This window comes from Strigops habroptila, chromosome 3 (assembly GCF_004027225.2).
Source record: "Strigops habroptila isolate Jane chromosome 3, bStrHab1.2.pri, whole genome shotgun sequence".
Lineage (NCBI taxonomy): Eukaryota > Metazoa > Chordata > Aves > Psittaciformes > Psittacidae > Strigops > Strigops habroptila.
The window spans coordinates 74,523,335-74,538,046 of record NC_044279.2 but is presented as its reverse complement, the minus strand read 5'-3'; the positions used below and the strand labels follow the sequence as shown (position 1 = coordinate 74,538,046).

General features: G+C 41.7%; 2 protein-coding genes across 3 annotated transcripts in view; one reads left to right on the top strand and one right to left on the bottom strand.

Annotated features, from left to right (window-relative positions):
- Positions 1–11,647, top strand: part of TIMP3 (TIMP metallopeptidase inhibitor 3) — a 35,379-nt gene extending 23,732 nt beyond the window's left edge. The window contains exons 2-5 of the mRNA XM_030478024.1: positions 3,165–3,247; positions 9,479–9,590; positions 10,280–10,401; positions 11,037–11,647. Of these exons, the coding sequence (XP_030333884.1) occupies positions 3,165–3,247; positions 9,479–9,590; positions 10,280–10,401; positions 11,037–11,234 (515 nt within the window). The 3' untranslated portion in view covers positions 11,235–11,647. The remainder of the gene's footprint in view (positions 1–3,164; positions 3,248–9,478; positions 9,591–10,279; positions 10,402–11,036) is intronic.
- Positions 1–14,712, bottom strand: part of SYN3 (synapsin III) — a 201,995-nt gene that overhangs the window by 117,315 nt on the left and 69,968 nt on the right. The window lies entirely within an intron of this gene.

Here is a 14,712-nt window from a genome sequence, read left to right as displayed (position 1 = left end):
CTGACTGCTTGATTTTTCCTTTAATATAGGAAATATGAGGCAGGGTGGGTTCTTTGTTCATGCCTAGCTTTTTGGTAAAGGAGGGAACTTACCTAGAATAGTTACCAGTTGGGTGGTAAAGGCAATTTCTCTGAGATAGTTGCCCATTTCTCTGAGGGCTTGCCCATTTACAAAAGGCCTGAAGTGATGGCGCACACTGAAGTGTTTCATGGTTTTTTAGGATGGTTGTTCTTCTCTGACTTTACTGGGGAACGGTAATATGAAAATACAGATCCTTCCACCTAGTTGCAAGGGTAGCATTACTTGAAATTGGAATGCCATTCCGTGCTAGTCTAGACACACATTTTGAATCTTGCATCCTGTGGCGAAGCTGTTGATTAGTCCATAAATCAAAGTTGGTTTCTTTCTGAAGTGGCTGTGCTACTCTAACTAGAAGTAGAGGGCTGCCAAGCTAGCAGTAAAGCACATGAAGAAAATGGGGGTTTAGATATTTTGTCAGCAATTAGGAATGTGCCTGTCATCTTTTATGCTAACCATGTTCTGGTTTGGGAACCCTAGCATTTTGCAATATTGCCTCTTAGTATATTTCTTATCGTTGTCAATAAGATAAGATTCGATTGTTGATTTCAGATGTCTTGGGCAAACACCAGGTTTTTCAGTTTCAGTGTATCAGTTATGCAACAGATGAAGATAAGACTTCTGACACCCTTTGGTTTAGATTCCAGCATTAGTGAAGTGCCCTGGAATCACAAAGCCTGAACGAAATTGTGTTCTTTCTCACTGACCCTTAAGCAGTCTGTTTTTTGTAGCTTCACTAGTGATTGTGGTGGCTGGAGGCAGCAAATGGAAGAACTTAGTTCTTTAAAAATACTTGCAGTCCTCAAGGACATGCTTCAGTATAGCCACTAAATTTTGAAGAAGAGAGCAAATTGAAGTCTGAACAACTTGTTAAATAGAGGAATCAGTAAAATTGTACTGGCTTTTACTGCCATTGGATAATAGAAATATAAAAAAAAAATGAAGAATGAAGTTTTACACTCGATGAATGAAGGTTTTGTTGGTCTTTGAATCAAAGCCAGCAGGACTGTCTTACCTAGTTTAAAATTTATTTGACAAGTCTGGCTGAAGCACAGGGTATAAATCAGAGCAGAGTGAGTTTGTCTTCGTTTCACACCATCCTCATGGAACAAGTTCCAGGAACTGGTGTGTAAAAACCAGATCTATCTCTTCCTTTAAATCTGTTCTTCAGATTATTCAGAAAGCTGGGACAAGCTTTTTGCTTCATTTATTTGGTCTAGCCTCTTCTTTTTCTCATTTCTTCCAGGGGGCTTCTATAGCTGTTTGGAACCTAAATGAGCTATGAAGCAACAAGGTGCTTGTTTAATGTCTTGTATACATAGCAGAATGGATCCCTGAGCTGCTTTGCTACTTTTAGACAGTTGCAATGCAAACAATAACTCGTGGGGTTTTCCTGCTTGCAAGGGGGAACCTCCACCTCCTTGTCTCTATTCCATGCCTTCCTGCTTTTTAAAGAATTATTTTCTGTGATGCACTAGGATGATGTATTTCAGCAAAACACAGATGCAATGTTGCAAACGATTGCTGGGAAAGCAGTACCTCTGTCCCATGCAGGGTATTACAATCGGGACCTTCGTAGGCTCAGAGGAAATGTATGTGGTCCATTTTAGTTGCTGGTTTTCAGTAGTATGGAACCATTGGGCCATATATTCAGCAGAGGTGTGTTGTTTGCAATGACAATAAGCTTTACGCAAAAGTAGCTGATGCCTCCTTTTCCACAAAAAAGGGGTTTCTGGGGAATTTATGTATAAATACACATTTTTAGTCATGTTAGGAGTATGTTGCATTCTTTGGATTATTCTACTGGAATAATTTTCATAGCCCTTGCAATGAGAAGGTTGATGAATAAGATTTTAGGTAAGATTTGCATAGTTATATGATGATTTTTCTCTTAATTGATGGAATTTTGAACTCCTTGGTTTTGGGTGGTGGTTTTTTTTTGTCCTGTTGTTTGTATGCGTGGTATTTGGGGTATAGAGTTTTCTAACAGTGATCCTTATTCTTTTCACGATTGCTCTTCTCCATCTCATTTTCTGCAGCTGTTGTAAAAATTAAGCCTCTTCTGGTGCTTGTATATTGTCATATGATTGTTCTAGGGGAGTGGACTTTAGCTGAATAATGCCTGCCCAGTCACTAAGCTTTGCTCCTCTACTGAGATGAGCAGGTGATTGCAGAACTTCATCAAACAGGATCAATGGAACAGTAGGGGTTTTTTTGTCGAATGCCCCAAAAATAGATGAGCAGGAAAACTCTTCTTTAAGCACTGACTGTAAACTACCCACTAGATCCATCTGAGGGACCACAGAATTCGTATCTGTGATGACTTGGGCTCAGTTGGCATTGCTGTGGTACATCTGTGGTATAATCAAAGTATCTGTGTCAGGCTGGATGCTGTGTTCATGCATGCACACATGCTGCCCTTTAGTATCGTAAAGAAATGAAGGGCAGTGTATGTAAGGTCAGATGGGTCACCTTTAGTTTATCTTCTAGGTGGCTTCTGGCTGGCTTGGCAGCTTTCACTGTGGACTTGATGCTTGCTGAACAATCTGGTTTTGCACAGTAGCCATTTGTTTGGAGTTTTGTGGTATCTGAAAGGTGGCAGCTTTAGTGAAATCCCCAGATATTCCAGTGTGCTGTACTATATCGTTGTGGTTATTGAAACAGAAGCTGCGTTGGGCACCCAAGGAATAATTTAAAAGTAGCATCTTGCTGAACATCATCTCATATGTTGACAGTTAAGAGATTAAATACAAACTTCATCCCAGTGGCTTGGTGCAAAGATTTTAACCTGTCTTGATCCCAGTTATAATCTGCTTTGCAGATTGCTGTCAGGTTTCAACATAAATAATGCTTGTTCTAATTTTTCACACAGAACTGGATTTCCTCTAAATACTTCTTTTGGCATCCCACTTTACATGCCTTCACTGTGTGTGAGATTTAGATAAATTATTCTGTAAAATAAAACAGAACTCCAGGCCAGCCTTCCTCTCAATTTATTCTAAGTGTCTTTTTTGAAGTGGAGGGTCTAGCCTGAATGTTGTGTAAAGTTGTTTATAATTTGTTGTATTTTTCCTCTCTTATGACAGTGATCCGAGCTAAAGTTGTGGGGAAGAAGCTTATGAAAGATGGACCATTTGGAACGATGCGATACACAGTCAAGCAGATGAAGGTATATTTGCAGACATTTCACGTAGGCTTGTAGATAAATTACATTAACATGTAATAATAAACAGAGTTACACACTGAAAATAACAGCACCTCAACTTTTCATATTGGTCAGCCAGAATAGAAGGTAACTGGCAACTAGCAGAAGTATGCCTGGAGAGGGCAAAGGAGCAGGAAGAGGTCATTCCTGACCTACAATGCTGAATACCTAATTCTTCCTTTGTTTTTAAAATTTCTGGTAGTAAAAGATGCCAGATGGGCTTCTCTGGATACTGGAGTCCAGTTTGTGTTAGACTGTGGAAATTCAAGCTTTTCCATCTAGCACTTTCATTAAATTCAAGATGTGGTGGTGGTGGGGGACCTGCTAGCCTTGGGAGAATGGTCTTTCATCTCTTCTTTCCTTGCATTCTCTGTGACCACCAGTTAGAGTGATGGAATTCTTTTCCACATACAGAACAAATGAAAATTGTATTGTGAAGTCTCTATACAAAAAACTAAACCAAACACTGTAGCTGTCAACTATCAGCTCAGAAGAGCTACAAAGTATTGACTCAGAGTTGAAAACAAGTAGATGACCTAGAGAAACCAAGCAACTGATGTACCTCTCTTCAGAGCTCTGCTTCTTTGCTGCACAAACTGCACTCAACCTGCTGCTTTGGACTTTAGGGGTTTTTTCTTAAACTGACCCCCTTGTTATGTAATGCTAAAAATCAGCCTTAGATTGTTTTTCTTGGCTATGCCATTCCAGTCATAAGACTGGTTTATGTCTTTAGGAAAAAAAAGAAAAAAAGAGGGAATGGAAAAGCTTGGCGGAGACTGCAGAAATCTGAAACATATTAGACAAAGTAAAGGTTCAGAAAAAAACAGTCACTTGCCTGCCTTGTAACAGTAACTCTCTTTATAAGGCAGTTTATAGCTCAGCACGAAAGCGGGGAGGAGGAGACGCAAAGCCTGTTTCATAAGCTGTCGCAAAACCGCACACGTAGCCAAATCTGGTCCTGGCAGGGCTCTTCCAGTAGAGTGGAATGCTTGTGCTTTGAATAAGAGGGCATGAGGTGCTGGGCTTGCTAATTTCCTTAATCTTAAAAATGTCCTTTTAAGATTCAAAAGAAAATAGATATTTGTTGATTAACTTTTTTTGTGAAAAAGGCAACTGGTTATGTTGGCAACAGTGAGACAATGCTGCCACTCTCTTTTGGGGGTTTTTTTGTTGGTTTTTTTTTTTTTTGATAGCTGTCCCTGGCCTCATCAGGCTTGCAGCACTGTGTGCTGTTCTTGTCCAGTTTTGTCACTCTCCAGCTCAGCAAGTGTACACCGCTTCACAAAACAGCTCAATGTCCACATGCTGCAGTGGCTTCATCAACTTCTCTTTTTCTGATTGTATCCCAGTCTATCCAGGACCCCTACTTTCCCTCCTACTTGATTGCAAGAGTTTGGCACTTCCTGTCTAACATATGACCATGAACAGGGTCCAGTGGTGATCTAGAATAACAGTAGTCCCCAAAATTAATTACTACCCTTTACGAATCATAACGCCTCTCTCCTAACTAATGATTCAGCCTGCCCCATTGTCAGTCGGTGAGCTGTAGCGTCAGAGATCTCTGGAACAGCATTAAGCATTCCTCCTCTGACCTAGGAGCCTACAGCAGTGTCCTTGCTACAAACTGAAAAGGTTTCCATGTGTCTGGTGGCATAGGGAGGGGGCATAAACCCAGGCAAGCATGTTGAATGGAGCAGCAGCCACTCTACTGTCAATAGATACCATCATGTCAATGTTTAAGTAAGATGCCTGAGCCTGTCCTGGCTGTTTTAATTGGGTTGTTCTGCAGCACAGGGTCCAGGTGTTTACAGCAGGTACCGCACTAATCTCCAATGGTAATCTCCCATGGTCTTGTGCTGAGACCACAAGAGAACTTTCTTTTGTAGGAGCAGTTCCATAGTGTTTTGTTAGGAAGCTATGTGTCCGACAAAAGCAGGAGAAATCATGTGTTGATCAAACTGCCTGTATGCCTGCTACGTAGATGGTGGGCTGGTGAGATGTTATATCGGACATTTAGCTGTGACCTTTGGCAGGAAGGAACCTGAAGCAGTCAAAGTGCTCAGTAGAACTGGAATGTCCGGAGGACATAGTTCTTGATAAACAAACAAACCAAGTGTCTTCTTTGAAACCCTGCTGTCTTTCTGCTGAGCTTAGAGACCAGTATAAAGAGGGATTCAGCTCCATACAGTGGGGGAGCTCAGAATGACACAGCAAATCTCTCCCTTGCTTGCCCAATGAAAGCTGACTGTCCTCCTGCTGAAAAAAAAACTAAGGAGGCCTATAGCTCTGCACAGCTGCATGGGAACAGCTCTGAAGATAAAATTAACATGTCAGTGGCTTTTGGCCACCTATAAACCCATCCGCACCTGCAGATGAAAAATAAACAAGCCATTTAGTCTATCAGTGTGTACTGAATTGCCTGTGAAAAGCATTGAGAGCCTTAAAAGGCAACAAACAATCTTTGTGTTTCTTTCATGGGTTCCTTAGAGTTTGCTGTGGCTGATTCTTGCTCTTGCTAACACTCCTGAACTCACTGCTGAATTTCTCAACTCAACCAGCTTGGGGCCTGGGCTGGAGCACAAGGTCAGCCCAAAAGCACAGAACACTGCCAAGCTTTCTAGCATTCAGGTTGGTTGTCTGAAAAGGTCTTGTGCTTTTTCAAGCAATCTCTGCCTCCCCCCACTGCTTTCTCAAATAATGTGAGAATATTTCAAGATCACATGTCAGGAATCTGCACAGGACTGATCTAACCCCTGCATGTTCTGTGATGCTTCAGTGCATTCTGAGAATGGCCTAAGCCTATTTCAGGAAACTGCAAAGGAAACAAGGAGATAAGATATTTCTACTGCATGTGTACAAACAGTTCTGGTTGACCATGGCAGCACTTAGCACAGGCTGCCAGAATCAAGGAGGCTTTCCCTGGTTTGTTGCTAATCTGTAAAGTGAGTCTAAGGGGTGAAACATGATAGTTGTAAGAGGAAAGAAGTGGAGAGGGATTAATTTAGTTTAATTTTAGACAGACTAAAATGAGGTGTTGAGACTTTCTTGTTCTCTTGATTGTCAATGGAGAGAGACAGGAACCACCAAAGTGTAATTCAGCCCACCAGTTGTAGATAGCTATTTTAGGATGGGCTGAGTTGTTCTGGAGGTGCCCATTGTTGACATTTGATTAGAGAGGATGCCTAATTCACATGAAGGTAATTTTAGGTAGCTAAATTTTAGGTAGCTAAAGGTTAGGCAGGATGATTCCAAGCCTTGGTATCCAGTGCAACCTCACATGGGAGGGATAATGGGAGGAACATCGTATCACAGGGGGAAGTTAGTATTGCAGGAACCACCACAGGATTTGCATGTGCATTTCTGAGGCAGTATGGGGGCTGCTAAGGGGAATGCTGACACAGCTGGAAATAGAGCAGCACTATATGTGATGCTTGCTAATATGTTCCCTGTCATTATGCTTCCAAAAATACACATTTGTGGCGACAGGAGCACTCTGAGGGTAGCAGTTAGGAGAGTGGCTAGCTTTATGATTGGTTTTCTTCTGTCTGGCCTACTAACACTTCCAGGATATTTTGTGGATCCAAAAATAATGCTTAAGGTATTGTTTTTTGGTGTGTTTTTGTTTTGTTTTGAAAGAGGGCATCTGTAGAAGATTCCCTCTTGCCAAATTTTCTTCTCCTGAGAACAAAGGTCACAGTGAATTTTCTTTAGTCATCAGAAGATGGGGCAGGCCCTGCCTGCCACCAGCACTGGATCAATTAGCGTGACAGTTGCTAGCATCGATGAGGGTCACTGAGGGGTGACATGAAGTGCTTTTTGAGAGGCTGAGCATGCTTCCTTCAGCATCCCTGACAGTGGCGTCCCTGATGGTAATGTGAGCAGGAAATTATTAGGTCAAGGAATTGAAAACCAAACCCACCAATTCAGCATCACTGGTTTCTTCATAGGCAGTTGAGCTTGGTGGAGCAGAAGATGCAAGGAGTGATGACTGTAAGGGTCCTGTAGGAAGGGCCTGAGCAGCGTCTCAGAGGATTTAGTCTAGCTTGTAGCCTTTTCTGCAAGGGGGAGAATGGGCTCAAAGTGGGCCTGTGCGCGTGTTGGCTTCATAGCAAAGATACTTACTAGCCCAACACTACCTGGAGCTTAGCACTCAGAGTGACAGATCACTTGTACTGCACAAGCATACAGCTCTCTGCAGTGAAGATAATGCACTGCCTGGAGAGATCTGGCAGTCCCAGTTGTTATCTTAGCTAGTCTTATCTGCTTAGGTACTATTATCATAGCTTCTTGGTGCAATGCCTACTAGAACAGCATCTGAACATTCTATGTGCCTTTCCTTGGGAAGCAAGGCAGAGCTGTTCTGCAGATGAGGAACAAAAGTGTACCGAGGGCTAATGCATCCAAGGACAGACAAGATGCTTGTGCCAGAACCTACATCTCCAGCTATCTTGAGCATAATTGGAAAATCTGCATAGATCATTCCATACCAAGAAAACTGCAGGGATAAAGTAGAGATTAAGTAAGGTTCAGTTCTTCCATACTCATGGAAAGATTTTGCTCACTTATGGACACAATGGTGTATTCCAAACATGATCTGTGAGCTTTTGTAGATAGAATATGATTAATTAAAAAAACAATGCTTTTCTTGCATATTTCCTGGGTTTAGCATGTCTTTTGCTGTACACAGCAGTGCTGTTACTGAGTTGGGATACTGTTAAAAGATTATGCTGATTTTGGTAATACAACTAAGATAAAAAACAACTGGTAGATATTCTGTGGATACCCAGAAGTTAGTTAGAAGTTAGGATAATCTCAGCATAGCAGAATTAGTTTCTTTATATTTTTATATGTAGTATCTGGGCCTGGCATAAAATCTGTTAAATCAACAGACATTCTTTCAGAAAGAAAAAAAGTTTCTTGTTTTTAAAGGAGGTGTGCAATAGAGAAATTACCCTAGGATAACAGGGGCTTTCAAGAAATAGAATAGAGCCTGGAGAAGAATACCCCAGCTTAGGTGGCACAGCAGCAAGGATCTATAGCTCTGGGATTGTTTGGGATTTTTTTTTCCTCTTTTGCCTCACTTTAATATTGACAGTTAAACTGAATATGAATGTGCTTTCTATAAATAAAGCTGACAGAGAAAGGAATAGGCTGGGAAATGCTATGAAACTGTGATTCTCGCTGACTCTTCACTGGCCATTTGTACAGTTGGTTGGGAAAAAAAGAGAGATGGAGTGTTTTGAAAAGATGTCCAAATTTTAAAGGTGAAATTTTCAGGAAATCCTCCTCAGTGTTTCAAAAATAGGGTATGTTTTGTTTGGTCCAGTGTACACATGAAGTGGTTGTTTCATTGCTATGCGCAGACTTCATTATGCTGCTAACAGGTGGGTTTTCCTAAATTGCAGTGGTAAGGTCAGGTCAGATAGGGACACATGCTAATTTCTGACTGTATCCAACTGCCAATATATCTATGGGTTCATATTTCAATTAAACTGAGCTGTAAGAAAGATTATGAAAAAGGAGAAGGAGTGTAGAGGAATTATGTATACATGATATTTTCTTTATGGCGCCCAGCAGTACTGGGCTAATTTTAGGAGGTGGGGTAGAATTCTATTTCTGCATTCATTTAGTTAGACAAACATGAAATCCTTGCTGAGGTCAGCAGGAGTTGCGTATACTGAGCACTTGAGAAGGAGTTGTCTGGCTTGATGACTTAGAACAAGCGCCAAAGGTTTGAAACTCTTACAGCAGCAACACTGGAAAATAGGGTCATTGTTTAAAAGAAAAATCCCTTAGTTCGGAAGAAATTGTTTAAATCACATGAAGGAGTAAGATTCTAAACTTGAACTAATTTAATTTCTCCCTAATTATGAGCTATATAAGAGAAAAAAGTGTTCAGGATGTTGGCAGAGCTTGCAGTGCTGGCGCTTCGCTCACTGAGTGCCACTGGAACTAATGTGAGTGGGAAAAAATGGTCCCTGTGCTGAATTGCAATGGCTTGTTAGCAGGTGGGTATTCTGCTTTACCAGCAGATCTGGTGGGGAGACTTCCATCAGAGTCCAGCTAGCTCCATTAGTCTTTCATCCTTGTAAACACTAAAAGTTCATTGCTTGCCACCCCACAATCTAGGAACATAGATTGTAAAGTGAAAAGTTGTCACTTAAGATGACTTAAAGCATTCTATTCTTTCTCTAGATGTACAGGGGCTTTCAGATAATGCCACATGTTCAGTACATCTACACAGAAGCCTCTGAGAGTCTTTGTGGAGTCAAGCTGGAAGTCAACAAGTACCAATATCTGATTACAGGTAAAGAACAGTGTACTTTTTCATAAACAAAACCTCTTCCGTTCTATACATACATCTGCTAAGGACACGGGCAGCTGTGTAGACAGCTTTATAGGCAGCTTCCCAAGTGTTAAGGTGGCCAACAGTATGTTGGTGTTCAGTACCCTTTAATGCTGAGAGTCATTTCACTCTCTCGATTTCCCTCTCTTTTCTCAAGTATCTCTTATAGCTAGCCTTGTCATGGCAAATATGCTGTATGACAGTCCACAGCTGTCGACTCGTACCTGAGCTGGCATGTTTGTCACAGAGAACTGGCTGCTACTCAGCTGTGCCAGAAATAGAAGGTACCTTTTGGAATGAGCTGGACAAATGCAGGCTGCTGAGATGGGGGGATGTAAGGAGATAAAGGTGTAGCAGTTGCCAAGTTTTGTTCCTAGTGAAGGTGTTAATTCACTTTGCCCTGTTGTTAAGAGGAGCTTGACAGCATTACTCACCTGCATGTTGTTGGTGCTTACAGCTGGCACAGCACTCCTATAACATACAGAAGTGCTGTAATCTTGCTGGCCAGAGATTCCTGAACCAGTTAATAAAAAGAAGGTTGCTGAGCAGTGGCTGAAGCCAAACATATTGAGAGCATTAGCAATCTCAGGAAACGAGAAAAGTGCTTGAGCTGGGAAGTGCTAACTTGTGACCACGTCTCTGTTTTCAAGGCCGTGTGTATGAAGGGAAGGTTTACACTGGCCTGTGCAACTGGTACGAGAAATGGGACCGGCTGACTCTGTCCCAGCGTAAAGGACTGAATCATCGTTATCATCTGGGCTGTGGATGCAAGGTATGTGTGTCTAATCAGGTGCAATTGAGACATTCAAACCCTAGAATTCTGTTTCGCCTGGCTGGTAAAATCAATGATGCTGGTGAACAGCCAGGAAGAGAAATGGAGCACAACAAAGTTTTACAGGGAGAAAGTAAAGCTCAGCTGTAGCATTGAGACCAGAGAAGAGACAATGAAATGTAAGTGCAGAGTCTATGCCTTTTTAATGCCCTGTTGGAGTTAACTGGGGTTGTGGAAGGCTTTCAGAATCCATGCAGAATCATTTGCAGGCGAATGAAATCACGTACCAGAGGCTTGGCAAGATATGTCCAGCTTTTTTCCTGCATAAACATTTTGAGTGCTTAAAACCTCACAGCCTGGCACTGGCACTAAGATTTTTGCTGATGGCCCCAGGCCTGCAAAAACATAAGACACAAGCTCAACTTTTCTGCACCTGAAAAGCCCTTTTGACTTTGGAATTACCTGTGTATGTGAAGCTAAGCACACGCTTATGTGCTAGCTAAACTGAGGCTGAATTTTGGGTTAGTAAGCAAGGTTTGTGGGTGTGGAATTTTGAATCCCTTGACTGATAAAAAAAACATTTTATAATGTTGTTTTCCCATGTACCCTTACCTGATTGCTCTTTACAATTGCAGATTAGGCCCTGCTACTATTTGCCCTGCTTTGCCACCTCCAAGAATGAGTGCATTTGGACAGACATGCTCTCCAACTTCGGCCACTCGGGATACCAAGCGAAGCACTATGCCTGCATCCAGAGGGTGGAAGGTTACTGCAGCTGGTACAGAGGATGGGCACCTCCAGATAAAACGATAATCAATGCCACAGATCCCTGAGCACGCTATCCCTTCCTTATCTCCCCTCTCCCTTACTTGTGGCTGATCTTTTGGACACTAACTCTTACCAGATCATGATGATGACAATGAAATTAGTGCCTGTTTTCATGCAAATTTTAGCACTTCGAACACTTAAAAAAGAAAAGGAAAAAAAAAAAAGAAAAGAAAAAATGTCTGTGCTACCTTACTGAATTTGTAATCACCTTTTCCATTTTTTGATACCACTCATTTTGATCAGATGACATTTGGGAGCTTACTTTTGCACACCAGAGGGAAAATGGGAGGGGGAAAGAAAAAAAAAAAAAGAAAAAAGGAAAAAAAAAAAAAAAAGAAAAAAGCTGGAGCTCTTGCTCTCTTACATGTATCATTAGCTGTAGCAATATAATCTCTATTTTTTTAGGAAAACAAAAATCTAAAAACTATGCCATTTAGGCACTGTATTCTTCTATGCGCTGGCTTCCCGTCACCCCTCCTCATGCACTAAGTGCTGAAAATATGTAGACAAATCTATTTGAAGGAAAACAGGTTTCATTAATCAGATTGGCAAATGAAGCAAACTGAAAAGAAACCCAGCCTAAACTGTGGAAAAAATGACATCCAGAAAAATCCTCCTCTATGGGTGAGATTGGCAATGTGATCGACTCCAGTAGTGGGAGAATTCACCTGGTGTCTGACTGCATCATCTGGTAAAAGCATTGTTGACTGATTGTCCTAGCTAATTCAGTCACAGTGTGAATGCAACAGCACATTTAAAGTTCTGGCTTTCTCCAGAACAAAAGAAAGAGTATTTTGTATTTTTGTTGTTGTTTAAAAAACAAAAGCCCCATCCCCTATATTCAGGGAGGTAAATCCGCCTACAGAGGGTAGATGAAGCGCTGTGCCATCCTGTTTTGAGCAGCGTTGGCCCCTGAAATTTTTGCAGCTTAGCATCAACAGCAAAACCAGCTTGTGAACACCTTCAACCAAACAGATGCAAAAATGCCAACTGTAAATCAATCACGTAGAAGAGGGAAAGGGGAGACTTGCTAGAGTTCTTACTATTAAAGAAAAATCTATTGCCAAAATAGTGTTTTGCTGAACTAAGATGTATATACACATAATGACATAAGCTATTTTTGACAGGACGTGGAATTTTTTTGGCGTTGTAAACAAAAGAATGGTTTGATTGTGTTTTAAAGACAGAAATATTGACATTCCGAGTCAGTGAGTTGTTTTTAAGATATTGAAGCTCCAGTGTATCTGCAGTAGAGTCATTGTTTCCTCTGTACCTCCTTGCGCCACAGTTCCTCCCCTGCAGCTACACTAGCTGCATTTGTTTATATAGTGAAAGGAAGTGGGGGGAGGCGCTAGGCAAGGAAAAGTGGTCTCCTAATAAGTGCTGGCTGGGATCATAAAATCTCAGCTGCCCAGAGGATTCCTTCTGTGTCAAGTGCTGTGTTTCCCTCTAGGCACTGTTAAGCATAGCTCTGTGCATGTGCTCATACCATGTCCTGCAGTGATGTGGGAGGAGGAGCCGTACTGTCTTGTGCTTTGCTGTTGACTGGAGAAGTTTTTTTCATTCTATTTTGTTTTTTATTAAGAAAACTATAATATAATTTTTCTTATCAAATAAAAGTATTTTAAGTTTTAATGATGGTGAAGAAGGGGTCCTGACGAAATGGGTGACTGAGTTTTGGATGGGGAGGGCTTGGGCAGGGAGAAGATTATGCTTAACTTCATTTTTGTATTATTATGATTATTTATCTTAAGTTTCCATATATCTTCAGTTCATTCCACTTAGAAAGCAGAGCTGCCACCAGCAGGAAAAAGTGTTGCAGTGATTCCAGCTTGAGGCAATACAGCATTTTACAATCAGTGACCTCAATTACTGGGAAGTCGTTTGGGACCTCTTTGCCAAATGGAAAGGAAGGGGTGTCTGAGATGAGACCTGATGCATTTTAATGTTCCTACATCCTCTGAAATGCCCCATTTACTAGATGATTGTTGCAGCAAAAAGCATTTAGCTTCATGTTTTACATGAACATTAAAGGGCATTTTCAAAGAATTGATGTAAGAGGTGCCTAGGTCTGCTGTGTATTTTTTTTCCAGCTGCTGAGTGGCAACGCAGCACCATACACATTGAAAGTCTGTTGGATTTTCCTGTGATTCAGGCTTGGAACACTTGTCAGAAGTCCTCTTCCCAGAGACTACTCCTAAATTACATAGGATGAGATTGTGGGTCAGAAGTTTGCCTCTTGGCAGAGTACAGGGCTGGGCTTTGGGCACAGTGGAGCAATCTCTGTTCAACCTGTGCACAGCTGACAAAATCTCTGAGGGTCACTGGGGGCAGAGTGGAGCCATCCTCACTGTTTGCATCGTGTGGAGTCGGCATCGCTGAAGATGGCCATCCGCAAGCTCAAGACGACATCGCAAAGCTGACATCTCTTTGAGCTGCAGCCACTTTGCATGGCTTTGGAAGGCTAAATGAAAATGCCCCTCTATGCAGTGAAGTGTTGATCTGAATTTTCATTATACCGCAGCTCTGCATATTTTACCTGTCACTGATTCATTTAGCTAGCTGAGACATCACAGTATTGCACTCAAATTATTGTGAAAATATTTGCATTCTAATACTAAGAGGACTTGTGTCCCTAAGTAGGATATAATGTAGCTATGTGCTTCGTAAACAACAAAACAGCAGATGCATTACCAGAAAATGAAGCGTATTCCCATTTTATATTGCAGACGGTAAAATATTTCTGAGGTGCAGAAAGCTAGACCAGCAAGGGTGGGGGTTTGGTAGCAAATCCTTCCCCTTGCTGTGTAAAGAAGCAGTTGTTAAGGCTTTTAACAATGCAGAGCCAAAAGGAGGGGGAAGAATCCAGTAAAAATACATTTCTTTTGGGAGGCTTCTTAATTTCGTTTCTGTGCATGCTATCAGGTACATGTGTTTCTTGGGCTAAGGTTTTGCTTGTGCTTGTGTGAAGAACCTGAATGAAGGCTTCCTTGAAGTGGGAGGGGGCCTTTAAATGGGTTGAACAGGCTCTAAATCAGACTCAGACTTCTGCCTTTCTATCTGCTCTCCTTTCTTCTGTCTTGCTAAGTCACTTCTGCCTGCCAGAGGACAAAACTCTCTCCCTCATTACAGCAGGCCATGCGATATGCAGGCATGGAAATGTGAGGAGGCAGGTGTGAAGTTCTGCCCAAACTGTTGGGCTACGGAGCATACAATGCTTTGCAGCAGCACAAATATCTTCCTGTCACCTCTGACATGCTCCTCACTTCACCCCATAACCTAAGGTCAGAGTAGGTGGCACAGCTCATGTGAGCATGACTGCTGGACATGTACAGGATAAGGGCTTCCCCCCCGTCCATGCTTTGGATATAACAACATTATTAAAAGTACTTTTTAAAATGCATAGCTCATTTCTAGGCGGTTGCTGTTGGCTTTCTTATTTATAGATATTATTTCCTTTGGAGTGTTTTCCACTTTAGAATT